At 41.1% G+C, this 15610-nt stretch overlaps 1 protein-coding gene across 4 annotated transcripts in view; it reads right to left on the reverse strand.

Annotated features, from left to right (window-relative positions):
• COL4A4 (collagen type IV alpha 4 chain) overlaps nt 1-15610 on the reverse strand; it is a 152661-nt gene that overhangs the window by 90270 nt on the left and 46781 nt on the right. For all 4 annotated transcript variants that reach the window (XM_042244323.2, XM_060411348.1, XM_027965246.3 and 1 more), the window contains exons 5-13: nt 15203-15337; nt 14037-14081; nt 12811-12927; nt 8655-8723; nt 7039-7074; nt 4915-4977; nt 4533-4568; nt 4057-4098; nt 720-800 (exon numbers count right to left, since the gene is read on the reverse strand). In XM_042244323.2, coding sequence (XP_042100257.1) covers nt 720-800; nt 4057-4098; nt 4533-4568; nt 4915-4977; nt 7039-7074; nt 8655-8723; nt 12811-12927; nt 14037-14081; nt 15203-15337 — 624 coding nt within the window. The remainder of the gene's footprint in view (nt 1-719; nt 801-4056; nt 4099-4532; nt 4569-4914; nt 4978-7038; nt 7075-8654; nt 8724-12810; nt 12928-14036; nt 14082-15202; nt 15338-15610) is intronic.

A 15610-nucleotide genomic window follows, 5' to 3' on the forward strand; every position in this document is an offset into this window, starting at 1 on the left:
CTTCAACTGTTTCTAACTAACAACTAAGATCCAAGGGCCTGACACTCTTTAAACCTGACACTCTTCAGGCTGGTTCTGTGTGAGAGTGTAGCCTCATGGGGCATGGAGGAGGGGCGGCGGGGGGGGAGCCACCATGGGACCAGGGTAGGAGATGCAAGCTGGGAAGCTGCACCAGCAGGGTAGCTGTTGAGAGGAGAGGCTCATTTTGAACAATGAAGTGAAATTGAATCCAGTAACTGAAAACTGATAGGAGAATTTGCATATGGCATCAGTAACATCAGTGCTGGAGTCTGAGAAAGGAATTAACATTTGCCAAGAGTCTATTATGTGCCCAGCTCTATGCAGCTGTCATGTTTTCAATTACCCAAGCATCAGATCCATATGTAACATCTAAAGGACAACTGGATTTCCAGTGGTCTTCTCAGCCACCATATCAAAGACACAGGTAGGGGTCTAGATCCTGGAGGACATGTCATCATTTGCAACCCAAGCTAGATCTGCACTCAGCAGCTTGGGCATACTTGAGAACACTGGTAAACCTTTCTAAGCCTCCTTTTTTCAGCTCTGTATAGTGGAGCTAATAATAGTACCAATCTGTGAAGGCTTGGGATGGAGGCAGTGTGGCACGTAGGTACTCAGCTCTTTGCTGGCATGGGAACATGTTCAGAAAATGTCGGCTATGACTACTTTATCAAAGTATCATATGAGTTGAGAATTACCTTTTCTCCTTTATAGAGACCAGAATCGGGTGGCTGCACCAACAGAGTGGGTCCCGGAGAACCTTGTTGGCCAACCTCACCCTTTAAAAAAAAAAAAATCAATATAAGAAGAATGCCATTTTTAACTTTATTTTGAAATGAAATTTGAAACAAAGAAGTTTTTCATAACTGTGATATAATGCTTATAATCCTGTGTAACATGTATCATGGATTTAAAATTAAAAACTTGGCAAATATGTCACTTAATTTTAAATGTTTATTGTTTTTCATAAATAATACATACTTATTGTTAAAAATGAATTAAAAAAATAAAAGTGATCCATTATCCTACTATCCAGAGACAATGTTTATTAAAACTTTAGTACAGTTCTTTTGATGTGCGTGTGCTTGTATATGTTCGTGTATATACACATGTATACATACACATATATGTGCAGAATATGCATGCACACACACGTATATGTGACTAAATGGTGTGTTAAACATATTAAAATATATTATAAAACTAGTAAAACTATATAATGTCATTTAAATATAGAATACAGTTTATATTTTTATATTTTATTAAAATTTTAAGTCACTTAATATATTTTACAACAATATTTTTTGCACATTTATCTATTATACTAGAAATTCTTTAAAAAAAAAACACCTGATTTTCAACACCTATGCAATAATCTATCATAATAATATATTATCACTTACTAAGTTATTCCACTTTGGTTTGACTTAGGTTATATCTAGTTCATTAATATTTTACATCTCTTTGTGGGAAATCATGAGTCAAAAGTTTTCATTTGGGTCATTAGCGATGTTCTCTACAAGAAAAAAATGTTCCTTGGATTGGTTTTGCCACAATACAATCAAAACACACCCTTAATTAGAAGGTAGTTATTTCATACTTTTCTGAATATTTCTAATATTTTGCACCTGGAATTATCTTCCCTCTTGTGTTAAAAACAGGTGATAGGTCAGGTTGTCACCTGTGTATAGAAACTAAGCCCTTACTAGACTGGGATACTCTGGGCAAGTTTCTTAAAATCTCCTTATCCCTAGTTTCCTTAACTCCTCAAAATCTTTCTCTCCTTCTCTGTGAAATGGGGATTATAATACTGCCTACCTCAAAGTATTCTTTTATTGAATAGATAATGCACATAAACTGCTTATTACTTTCTGCATAGTAAATAAAAAAATATAACCAATAATTCAATTCCCACCCACACCTGGGAAACTACAGAAAAACCAGGAGGTTAGAGATGTGGGTTTGGTTTGTTTCTGTTGATGTACCCTAGTACCTAACACAGTGAGGGTGTAGCAGCCGTTCTATTGGCTTCTGTTTCATGAATAAGTAATTGAACAAATGCATAAACACTGTGTATTTGCTTACTTAAGAAATACATAATACAGATTGGTAAGATAACCATACTTACTCCTATAACTGGAATAAAACTATACAAAACCCATATAGGCTGGCAAGCAAGGAGCCTCTTCCAAATGTTGGTCAGGCTACTGCTGTTTTTTTTTTAATACTGTGACAGTACCACATATTCATTTCAGTCAAAAATACAAAAAGATAAATTATGAAGAACAAAATATAAATGATCCATAATCGTATCCCCTAGGAAAACATGAGTAACTACCATTTAGTACAGTCTGCTCTAAAAATGGAGTGGCCAACATGGTCTTGGGCGTTATGAGAGCTCTACACCAACATTTCAAAATTATGCCTTTGTTTACCTAACAATCAAAAGAAATTTTTAAAAGCGTATTTTGGATAATTTGAACAGCCACCTCATAGTCAAATATTTGCAAGTTACTGTAGGAGTAACAGCCTGAGTTTGCAAACACGTGCAACTGAGTTGGTGCTAAGTTCTCTAACTTGGCCATGTTTCCTCACTGTGTGAGGTTTCTCAAAATGGGGTGCACAGGTTTAGAGGTTCTGACAAATATATTCCAACTTTGGAAAACATTGTTTTCATCTATTTTTTCCCCAGTCATTTCTCTAAGTTAGTGGTTCGCAAGATTGGGAGTGGGGGGGCAGGGGGAGGGAGGGGAGAGTTTGGATGTGCCTCCCTTCAGGAACGTTTGGCAAGACTGTTTGACATATTCGGTTGTCACAATGAAGCGGAAGGAATCTTACCAACATCTAGTAGGTAGAGGCCACAGATGCTGCTAAACATCCTACATTGCACAGGACAGCCCCACGATAATACATTAGTATTGTGAAGGTTGAGAAATCCTACTCTACATGTAGATTTTAATTTTTGTTGTTGTTTTGGTTTTACAAAGTTGAGCTTAGCCCTTTGTCACCTGTATTTTCTGCTTAGCATCACACTTCCCCACATCATGATGTCTTCCAATATATTTTTGGCAAGTGTGTCCTTCTGTTAAATGGATGTACAGTAACTTACCCAACCATGCTGGGACCCCATGAGAGGGGGAATCAGGTCTGTCTCACTAAAGGCCCACCCCTAGCACCAAACCTAGCCTGACACAGGGTGGGTGCTCAGTGTCTTTTTACCCAGAGTTGTTGAAAGAGCCCCTCACCAGGGACTACCCTGATGGTCCAGTGGTTAAGAATCTGCTTTACAAGCCAGGGGATGCAGGTTTCATCCCTGGTTGGGGAACTAGCATCCCACTTGCTGGAAGCAACTAAGCCTGAAATCTGCAACTACTGAGCTCGCAAGCTTCAATCAGCAACTACTGAGCCCACGAGCTGCAATGAAAGATCCCACATGACAACACCACAATCCCAGATGCTGCAACTAAGACCCAACACAGCCAAATAAATAAATAAATACTTTTTAAAAAGAGCCCCTCACCAGCTCTTAAACACGGCAGATTGCTTCTAGATGAACAGCCACCATACAGCACTTTGCTAAAGCTTGCCCTTATTTAGTGTCCTACTTCAGCAGAAAGGACTGCAAGTGTGAAGGGTGGAGGGAGTGGAAGAACGTGTGGATTGCAGCTATTTATGTTTTCACTTATGTATGAAGTTTCGGATTCTGATGAAATTTGTAAGATTAAGTCAAACAAATCTGTAATTAAACATAATTGTTACTCTGGATGTGTTCCCAGAATCATTCCATCTCTTTGGCCTAGGAGGAAGTGTGTCATATAAATTAATTTGAATTTACTATTAGATTTTGTCAGAACTGTCATTCTACAGCCAAGGGTAAGGGTAACTTAATAAGTCAGTGAAGACAAATCTTTGGCCACAAAACTGGGCAGTGATGAGAGGATGAACACAAGTTAAGTGATCCTCGGAACAGCCTCCTAGACACGGGCAGTTCATGCATTTTAACACCTGCTCCTCCATGCAAAATGGGATTCTTACCGGGTCTCCCATTTGCCCCTTTACTCCTACGCCAGGATTACCCTGGAAAAGAAAGCAAAACAGAAACTCATTGCTTTTGAAAATTAAAGAAGAACTGCAAGCAAGTAAGACTTCTGGTTAGGTAATTTGTTGAAGTGTATTAAATAGGGCTTCCCGGTGGCTCAGTGGTAAAGAATCTGCCTGCAATGCAGGAGACCTGAGTTCGATCCCTGACTTGGGAAGATCCCCTGGAGAAGGAAATCACAACCCACTCCAACTCCAGTATTCTTGCCTGGGAAATCCCATGGACAGAGAAACCTGGGGGGCTGCAGTCCATGGCATCGCAAAAGTCAGATGTGACTGAGCGACTAAACAATGATTTATTAAATACTTTGGGAATTTTAAAAAGAGGGAAGACATGATTCTGATAAACATCAGTGGTCTCTTGTCTTGTTGGACATGGACATTACTTGTGTATGTTACTCATGGCTGCCTACCTTTAAGCCTGGACTCCCAGGGGGGCCTGGAGGTCCCTAAATGAACAGCAAAAACACACAAATCACTCATCAGTCACAGAAATCTGAATGTGTCCTTGTTGGGTGTCTCAAGCTCTTCTTTAGGAAACCCTTAATTTTGAAACATGCACAATGGACTTCTTACCACAGCTGGGCTGCTTGTCCCCCCCTCCAATGCCACCCCCAGGGGGGAATCTGTCTCAGAATGGACTCCCACTCATAATGGTGGGTGTGCGCTGATTCATCAGGTCACACAAAGGACCCACCTCTGCCTGACCCAAGACTGCAATTCTGGTTTCTTCTGCTTTATTTAAACGTCAAGCTGGGGCTTCTAGAGGAACAGCATCAGCAATGAGGTACTTACTGCTAACCCGGGCTCTCCCGGGTACCCCGCTGGGCCTGCTGGGCCTCTCACTCCCCTTGATCCCTAAACAGGAGAAAAATCAGTGCCTTTGTTACTAAAAACTATCAGCATTGTTCTTGCAAGAGCTGCATGTAATCCCAGGTAGATAAAGACCTAGGAGAAGTCAGTTCCAGACACACCTGCCCTCCTGGGTGGTCCTGGACAGCAGCCCTGACTCAGCTGGGAAAAGGGCACAGAGCGGGCAGGCGGCAGTGCTCAGGTGGGGGTGCCTGACCCCTATGTTTGAGACTAAATTAAGACCCAGAGATCAAAGAAATCTTGTTCCACATATAACTTTAATAGACATCAAGATACTTTCAATTGCCGGGAGAAATATCAATAAACTCAGATATGCAGATGACACCACCCTTATGGCAGAAAGTGAAGAAGAACTAAAGAGCCTCTTGATGAGAGTGAAAGAGGAGAGGGAAAGTTGACTTAAAACTCAGCATTCAGAAAATGAAGATCATGGCATCCGGTCCCATCACTTCATGGCAAATAGATGGGGAAACAGTGGAAACAGTGAGAGACTTTTTTGGGGGGAGCTCCAAAATCACTGCAGATGGTGACTGCAGCCATGAAATTAAAAGACGCTTACTCCTTGGAAGAAAAGCTATGACCAACCTAGACAGCATATTCAAAAGCAGAGACATTACTTTGCCAACAAAGGTCCATCTACTGAAAGCTATGGTTTTTCCAGGGGTCATGTGTGGATGTGAGAGTTGGACTATAAAGAAAGCTGAGCACTGAAGAATTGATGCTTTTGAACTGTGGTGTTGGAGAAGACTCTTGAGAGTCCCCTGGACTGCAAGGAGATCCGACCAGCCCACCCTAAAGGAAATCGGTCCTGAATATTCATTGGAAAGACTGATGCTGAAGCTGAAACTCCAATCCTTTGGCCACCTGATGCGAAGAACGGACTCACTGGAAAAGACCCTGATGCTGGGAAAGATTGAAGGTGGGAGGAGAAGGGACCGACAAAAGATGAGATGGTTGGATGCATCACCAACTCAATGGACATGAGTTTGAGTAAACTCCAAGAGTTGATGATGGACAGGGAGGCCTGATGTGCTGCAGTCCATGGGGTCACAAAGAGTCAGACACGACTAAGCGACTGAACTAACATTAAATTAAAATATTAATATAGTTATACTCTATTCTTTCGACATGCCTAAAGGATCAATGTGAATAAGAATGTCCCCAATTCAAGATCAAGGCAATCCAGCCTTAATTTTCTGGAACATGTTAAGTTGTGGCATGATACACAAATTCACAAGGAAAGGTAATAGCTGGGCAGCTCTAGAAGTATGAACAGAGGCACGCTGTTCTCCAGCTCACCCTGCCCACGTCCGATGATCTGTGAGCATGCACTGGCATTCCTCTCTCCTAAAGGATGAACTGCTACTTATTTTAACATCGACACTGAGGTATCTATTGAAAACAAAGCAATGAGCTTCCAGAGTAGGAAGAGAACCAACCTGGGAAATAATACCATCAGCAGCCAGAAGTCACCAAATGAAATTACGGTGAACCATTAGGAGGCAAAATTGCTTTCAGTTTTAATCTTGTGAACATTGATGGATTGGAACAAGTCTAATCACTGAATTACAAATTCCAGGAACAAGAGGATGGTGCAAAATATTAAACACAATATACAATTACTGATTCAGCAGGCAAAAATCACTTTCACTGGACATATATGATTTAGGCAGTTGCAAAGAGGTACATTTTCATAAATATTAAGTGACTGTGGCTACCTGAGCAATACCAAATGATCACTGCAAGACAGAAGAGGCAGGTAAGCAGGAGCCAGCTGAGATTCAAGGATGGCCCCATGAACCTGTGATCAGTGCAGTCACATAGGCCTTGTGTTTGATTTAAAGCTCTGCTGTCATCATCTTGAAATTTCTAATAATTTTTGAACAAGAAACCTACATTTTCATTTTGCACTGAGCGGGCCCTGCAAATTTAGGTAACCTGTCTTGCTAGTGGGGTTAGGTTAGTGGGGACCTACTAACCTACTAGTGGGGACCATAGCTTATCCGAGGAGCAAACAGAAGCTCAGGGCCTGCCCCAAAGACTTACTGGTGAGCCGGGAGGTCCTGGGTCCCCTCTGTCGCCCTGCAACAGTAACGGTACATTGCATTAGAAGAGCAACACTGTTCCCCTCAAATACACAGGATGCAAAAGAAGAAACACACACACGCAGGAATTATCTGGACAGTCTGTGCAGTTTGCTCAGTTTGTCAGCACAGAACAGACAGCTGTGGATAGAGCTCTGTGGAGGTGCTTTCCTGATTTTATTCTTAAGCCCCCAACTGCACTTCCACTCATTCAAAACCAACCAACGCCAGGGAAAGATCGCTGAAGTCATGAGGACGTGGAACCAATTTGCAGGGCGGGAATAGAGACACAGCGTACAGAACGGACACGTGGACACAGGGCAGGAGGGGAGGGTGGCACCAACTGGGAGATCAGGACTGGGAATATACACTACCAGGCGTAAAAGAGATAGCTAGTGGGAAGCTGCCGTAAGCAGAGGCTCGGCTTGGTGCTCTGTGATGACCTGGAGGGGCGGGGTGGGAGGTGGGGTGGGACGGGAGGCCCCCAAGGGAGGGAGTATATACACATATGGCTGATCCCCTTTGTTGTACAGTGGAGGCTAACACAGCATTGTAAAGCAGCTACACTCCAATAAAAATAAAATATCAATTTTTTAAAAGGGGATTTCATCTTTCATATCTAAATCCTCACTTGAACGGTCCCACTTCATCAGCGTTTAAGCATCTCTCATTTGACTGGCAGAGCTTGGCTGCCTTAACGGACGCTTTGTTACCACCCAGAGCAGGTGTAAAGGGAATTTGTGTTGCAATTCCCTCACGCTCACTGCCTTTGTGCTCACCTACCATTTTGTGACTGTCCTGAGACTTTACCTACTTTAAAAAAATCAAGAAGTGTATATTCTCTTGAATATGGGCTTTTTTTTCCAAAATATAAAATACATTGTAAAACATACATATGGTAAAATTTAATATTTCAACCATTTTTAAGTGCACAGTTCTGTGGCATTAAATACATTCACCATGTTATATAACCATCACCAGCTTCCATTGTCAAAACTTTTCATTTCTTCAGTGGAAACTTTGTACCAATTAAATATGAGCTGCCTAGTCCTAGGAGAAGGCAATGGCACCCCACTCCAATACTCTTGCCTGGAAAACCCCATGGACAGAGGAACCTGGTGGGCTGCAGTCTATGGGGTCGCTAAGAGTCGGACACGACTGAGCGACTTCACTTTCACTTTTCACTTTCATGCATTGGAGAAGAAAATGGCAACCCACTCCAGTGTTCTTGCCTGGAGAATCTGGTGGGCTGCCATCTATGGGGTCGCATAGAGTTGAACACGACTGAAGCAACTTAGCAGTAGCAGCAGCAGCAGCAGCCTAGTCCTACTCCCTCCAGTCCCTGATAAGCACCATTCTGCTCCCCAACTTTATGAATCCAACTACTGTAAGAACCTCCTCTCAGTGGAAATCACCCCTGTTGTGTCCTTTTGTGACCAGTTTACTCCACTCAGCATTAATGACCACAGCGTTCATCCATGTAGCATTCCAAAGGAAATCTCAGGCATGTGTTTTCTGCATGGGTTGATCTGTATGGAAAAAAATTCATCTGAAATCCACCCTGATCATAACACTTACCTGCATACCTTTAGTGGCACCTAAAATGAACACTGAATTTCCTTTTTCTCCTTTTTCTCCAGGAAGCCCCTGTAAACAAAATATTCACTTGAGAGAGGAAAAGAGCATATTACTATTTCTGTATTTTCTTTTGCAACTGAAATATTACCAATAAAATTACTGTTATAATCATATTTCACTAGTGGAGATTATTTTATTCTCATTATTATTATCATCCTCAATTACTCATATATACTTATCAATATTTGCTTAAGATCTATTAAGGAATCTCCTAAAATGGAATATCTACTAATATATTCATAAACATATTACAAATATTTATTATACATTATAAATACATTATATATTTATATAAGTTATACATAATGCTAATATATCTATCGCTTTTTGCTAATTATTCAGCAGAAAAACTGCATTTTTCCTTACAACATAATGTACATAGTACTTGTATTTTTCTTATAAGTAAATAACACTGAAGTTGTCAGTTAATAATTTATGCCCCAGAAATAGCAAAAAAATTATTTTATCCACTTAACTATTTGTATTCAAAACAGAGCTTAGGTACCCTTTAGATTAACTTATAAAAAAAAATCTGTTTCTTTTAGAAGGTTTTTGCATGTAGCTGCAAGTTTGTTTACTTAGAGTAATTTTATTTATTTATTTTTAATTTTTTTTTTACATGCGATCCCAAACATGAACCCCCCTCCCACCTCCCTCCCCATAACATCCCTCTGGGTCATCCCCACGCACCAGCCCCAAGCATGCTGTATCCTGCATCAGACATAGACTGGTGATTCAATTCTTACATGATAGTATACATGATAGAATGCCATTCTCCCAAATCACCCCACCCTCTCCCTCTCCCTCTGAGTCCAAAAGTCCGCTATACACATCTGTGTCTTTTTTGCTGTCTTGCATACAGGGTCATCATTGCCATCTTTCTAAATTCCATATATATGTGTTAGTATACTGTATTGGTGTTTTTCTTTCTGGCTTACTTTACTCTGTATAATCGGCTCCAGTTTCATCCACCTCAACAGAACTGATTCAAATGTATTCTTTTTAACGGCTGAGTAATACTCCATTGTGTATATGTACCACAGCTTTCTTATCCATTCATCTGCTGATGGACATCTAGGTTGTTTCCATGTCCTGACTATCATAAACAGTGCTGCGATGAACATTGGGGTACATGTGTCTCTTTCAATTTTGGTTTCCTCGGTGTGTATGCCCAGCAGTGGGATTGCTGGGTCATATGGCAGTTCTATTTGCAATTTTTTAAGGACTCTCCACACTGTTTTCCATAGTGGCTGTACTAGTTTGCATTCCCACCAACAGTGTAGGAGGGTTCCCTTTTCTCCACACCCTCTCCAGCACAGTGAACAAAACACCTTAATGTACTTTCACCCCAAAGTTTCCCTATTTAATATCTTAATGTCCTACTTAACACATCTTAAGTTGGTTGCTCAGTCACTCAGTCGTGTCTGACTCTTTGTGACCCCTTGGGCTATATAGCCTGCCAGGCTCCTCTGTCTATGGAATTTTCCAGGCAAGAATACTGGAGTGAGGTGCCATTATATCGTATTTCTATGAAGCACATACAAGTTTCAAAGTTGATCCCTGTCAGAATGTTTGACTTTGCTTCCAAAAGGAGATAACTAGAGTTTTGTGGTAAATTACACCATCAGTTTTCTTGAGAAATCAGATTTGCCTATGTAGACAATTGTTGCTTCTCACAGTTCCAAAATGTGTGTTTCAGTTCCACAAATAAGTTATACCACACCAGTCCTCCAACCAGCGGCTTCAAACTTCAGTTACCACTGTGTATTAACTGAGTCAACGCATAAAACACAAACATCACTGCTGGCTCATTGGTCCACAGATCGCTATATAAGTAACAGGTGAACCAAGATCACCAGCTGATCGTATCATTCCTTTCAAAGTCTCCCAGTGACTAGTCACTAGCATCTGTTAGCTCACACAGAGACAGCGAAGTGTGTAGCTGTGTTGCCCCTTGCTTCCCTCCCAGTGACACACCCAACTGACATTTCATGCAGATAAATCACTGAAAGAGAGGACTGGCCAACAAAGATGAAACGGGAGTGAAAAATGCTAATACCGCAGGCGAAATTCAAATAGAACGTCAGTGGAGTTATGGAAAAAAAGAGCCATTGTGAGAGTGTTGTCACCACCATCATTCAAGCCAGAGGAATTCAGCGAAGATAAACATATCCACATAAAAGAAGGGAGTGGTTGTAACCAACAGAATGAAACGTACCAGAGGAAGTGACACAGACAGAAGAACCTCATGTTACAGAAACTCTTAGAGAGATGTCACCACAGCTGGTCCAAACTTAGAAAAGAGGGTGATATTCACCAAAGCACAGAGAACCCCACCACTTCATGTCCTAAGTTACAGGACCAGGAGAAGGCAAGCCCAATTCAAACTGTCTTTGATAAGTTTTTACAAAGAAAAAAAAACCCTTTAATTCTCAATGTTTCTAATGTTTTAGATTATAATGTGATAAATAAATATTAGTTTTTAAAATTACCCCTATATATTTATGATGTTTTAATGAAATATCTTAAAGGTCATGGAACAACAGTAATTTTCCCATTGGATGTTAAGGTTGCTTTGTGTGCCTTAGGATTGCATGCCATTATTAAAGTCAACTCAGTGCAAAGTGAGGACTGCCCATATATAAAATGGGTCAAGGGGGAAAAAAAAATCACTTTACAAAGAGACCATTATGACAAACTTCAGCACTGTGATCAGAAGAACCTACTGTGTTAAAGCTAAAATTGAGAATCCTGCTCTCTCGGATGTTCATGGACGCTCAGTAGAATGCGGTGTGATCAAATTTGAAGATCTTAAAAAATGTGCATTCACCAGACTGCACTTGCATGTTCAAGGGGCTGAGTCTGAAAACAAATGGCGGTTGAGAAGTTAACCATGGAAGCCAGTTGTGTTACTTGACACCACAAGAGAAAGGTGAATATGGAAATTCTTTTTTGAGTTCTGTGTTCAGACCATTTCCACTAGGATCTGGAGCAAAAGGAAACTGCATAGGAGAAAGTAAGATGACTGTGGTGGTGATGAGAAAACCTTTTAGAAGGTGATGGTATTTAACTAGGGAAGCAGAAAGGCTGAAAAACAGGCACAGAAAATCAGTTTTGAAAGGCCAAATCATCTCCAGTCTTTATTTAAGTGAGAAAAGAGAGAAATGGGATATAAATGGTAGAGGAAAGAATCATTCTTACTAAAGTTATATCTAAGTAAAAGTGCAAACTTCTGAAGGAGAAAAAAAAAACACTAAGAGCAGTAAAGGCCTCTTAAGTGCTGGATACTGTCAACTATTTCTGAACCTCCACTCCAAACTCCTGTCATTTATTTATTTCTTTTGCATTATGGGGGCTAGAAAGCTAAACACTTCATTCCCCAGACTGCTTTGCAGCTGGCTGTGAAGTAGGGTCCACCTGGGAGATGTACTTCTGAGATTTGGGAGGCAGAAATGAGCAAAACATCCTCTTCTGGTACGGTTGATGCTGCCAAGCAGGAAGGTAGAAACCTAAGTGTTTGCTGGCGTCTTGAAGTGGGGATAAGAGGTAGTGGTTGAGGTACAGGAGCAGCTTTTAACTTCTGGATCTCAGCTATGTGTGAGCCCCTGAAATCTTACAGTGACCCCTGAGTTTTAATCCTCCAACCATTATATTAAGTGACAAATTCCCTGTATTAAATTCCTTTCTGTTTGAAATACCTAGAAGGGTTTAAGTGGCTGCAGTGAACCCTGAAGGATAAACAACCTCAGTTTTGCAAACTGACCTCCCTTCCCCTACTATTCATTCTCTATCCAGCAACTAGAAGCATCTTGGTAGAACATCAGTCAGATCAGATCACTTCCTTCCTTAAAACCATCCAGTGTCTTCCCATGTCATGGAAAAGAAAACCCAGCCTCCTTCCACAGTCTACAAGGCCCCATGTCAGCTACTGATGGAGCTGTCATGTCAACTCTCTGTTCTCATCCTCCAGTCACCCCCATCTGTTCACCAGGCTCCTGGGATACTTGTAATAACTGTTTCTTGAACACATCAAGTCTGTTCCCACTGGAGGCTCTTTTCATTTGATTCCCACTAAAATGAGCTGTGGCTCTCTTACTGGGGGGCCTCGTGGGCCAAGAGCTCCTCTTTCTCCTGGAATCCCTGGATCACCTCTTGAGCCATTGTAGCCATCTATGCCAGGTCTGCCTCTGGATCCAGGAGGCCCTGGGTGCCCCTACAGAAAACAAAATTATAGGTGAAGTATTTTTGCAAGAATATAAAGATTGAAAGCAGGAGGAGAAGGGGACGACAGAGGATGAGATGGTTGGATGGCATCACCGACTCAATGGACGTGAGTTTGAGTAAACTCCAGGAGTTGGTGATGGACAGGGAAGCCTGGCATGCTGCAGTCCATGGGGCTGCAAAGAGTCGGACACGACTGAGAGAATGAACTGAACTGATCGTAACAAAATGGTTATGCAATATGGGTACCCAGATTATGGCCTTTATGACTCACATGTTGTTCAGTTTGGTGAATCTGCCTTTCCCACCCACAAATACAATGTAATACAGTGCATATGTGCATGCTAAGTCACATCAGTTGTGTCTGACTCTTGGGACTCTTTGTGACCCCATGGACTGAAGCCTGCCAGGCTCCTCTGTCCATTGGATTCTCCAGGCAAGAACACTGGAGTGGGTTGCCATGCCTTCCTCCAGAAGATCTTCCTGACCCAGGGATCGAACCCATGTCTCTTATGTCTCCTGCATTTGCAGATGGGTTCTTTACCACTAGCACCACCTGGGAAGACATATATTTATTTTCATACACTCCAATTTAAATTCATTTAGTTTGGAGTATTTTCAGAGATTTGGGAGGAAATCTTCCTTGAAATCCTTAGAAAGACTTTAATGAATTGTAACCATCCCCAAATACCTTTTTCTTCTTTCCTCTGGTTTTCACATTAGAAATGAGAGCTTTAAGCTCACTCCCACCATTAGGACTCACAGCTAATAAGAAATTTCATAATGAGAATAAATTTATTTCCAGAAAATTATACTTGAGCTGACAAGTATATCTAGCTCATGTTCTAAAATGTTTTTCTCCAATCTGCTTGAAAACCTTGTTCCTCAAGTAAAGTGTTTTGGTCTCAGAGTTATTACACAAAATTGAAATGCACATACCCTGCCATTTATGAAAATAAGAAAGAAAAGTTTGCCATTTGCTGTTGTTTTTGTTCAGTTACTATATAATCTATATCATATAAATACATTAGCTCATGTGACTAAGGCTTTGATGAGTCTCTCTCTTCCCCCCCAAAATGGAGAAAACTTAAGGATACTTACAGGTATCCCATCCAGACCTGGAAATCCAGGAACTCCGGTTGGACCCTAAAATCCCACAAAATAAAATAAAGATATAAAAGTTACTAAATTATTAGATTAACCAGTTGATTTACTTAAAAGCATTAGTAATTAATGGCTTGCTTTAAAAAAAACAACCCCTAATGGGCACTGTCATCTATTTTTACATTAAGGAGCTCAAATATCAACATTTAGAAATCAGCATTTTGTTTCTTTCTTTTTGTACTTAGGAAGCCAACATGGCAGTATCAGTTCAAAGAATACAATACTGGATAATTAGAAATTCAACTTCCCAGAATCTCTTTATCCCAGAGAAAGAAAACCTTAAATGTAAACACGGGTGATTGACAGGACTGTTTTTGCACACTTGCACTACAATAAGATCTCAAATTCTCAACAGAGAATAAAGAATAGTTTTATATCCATGTTATAGCATATTAAACAAAGTTTCTAAAGGAGTAAGTTCAGTCTACATCAACGGATATGAAATGATTTCTGAGCTATGTGATTGAGTGAAAAAAGACTCAGCATGGTACATATAGTATCTTTTAGGCTTTTTAAAAAGTCATAAAGAAAACCACTCCTCACTGGATACGCTCATGTTTTTTCATTCGCTTTATTTGTTTATTTTGTTTGGGGTTGTGCTGGGTCTTTGTGCTGCACAGGCTCTTCTCCAGCTGTGGCGAGTGGGGCTACTCTCTAGTTGTGATGCGCCGGCTTCTCACTGCGGCGGTTTCTCTCGTTGTGGAGCATGGGCTCCCCAGCTTGTGGCCTGAGTAGATGCGGCTCCTGGACTCTAGGGCACAGGCTCAGTAGTTGTGGCGCACAGGCTTAGGTGCTCTGTGGCATGTGGGATCTTTCCAGATCAGGGATCGAACCCGCGTCTCCTGCACTGGCAGGCGGATTCTTCACCACTGAGCCACCAGGGAAGCCTGACACGCTCTTCTCTTTAAGTATCCAGAAAACATCCAGAGAGGCACGCGCCTCTGCAAAGGGGGCTAGAAATGAGGGCTGATTACACAAGAGGAGTTCAGGCTTAATTTTTATAAGGTGCAAAGAGGTACTACTTGTGATTATACAAAAAAAGAATCTGGTATAGCAACGCTGGTGAGTGGTTAAATGAGTCTTTCACTTAAGAAGAGGCTTACCTTATCACCTTTGTCACCTGCTGCTCCAGGACGGCCACTGTCTCCTTTCATCCCTTTCTCTCCTGGGATCCCAGTGGGTCCTGGTGGTCCCAGGGGTCCAATAGGACCCTGTGGCCCTGGTGGTCCCGGTTGACCCTAAGAAGAAAGATTAAAAAGTAAGAGAGTGCTGGATGAGCCTTAAGTAGAGTTTTCTAACACAAATATATGGTGACTTGGGTTTACAGAAGACTGGAAAATTAAAGATGGAGCAAATTTTAACAACAGAAGGACAAATGATGAATTAATTGCCAAAACAGAAAGAAAATATTGTCTTTTTCAATCTGAATCAAAGCTATACAGTAAATCTGAATCACTGCACGTGCACACACACACCTCTATATACCGATTATAGTCCTCTTATTCTTTTCA

Source organism: Ovis aries, chromosome 2 (genome assembly GCF_016772045.2).
Source record: "Ovis aries strain OAR_USU_Benz2616 breed Rambouillet chromosome 2, ARS-UI_Ramb_v3.0, whole genome shotgun sequence".
Lineage (NCBI taxonomy): Eukaryota > Metazoa > Chordata > Mammalia > Artiodactyla > Bovidae > Ovis > Ovis aries.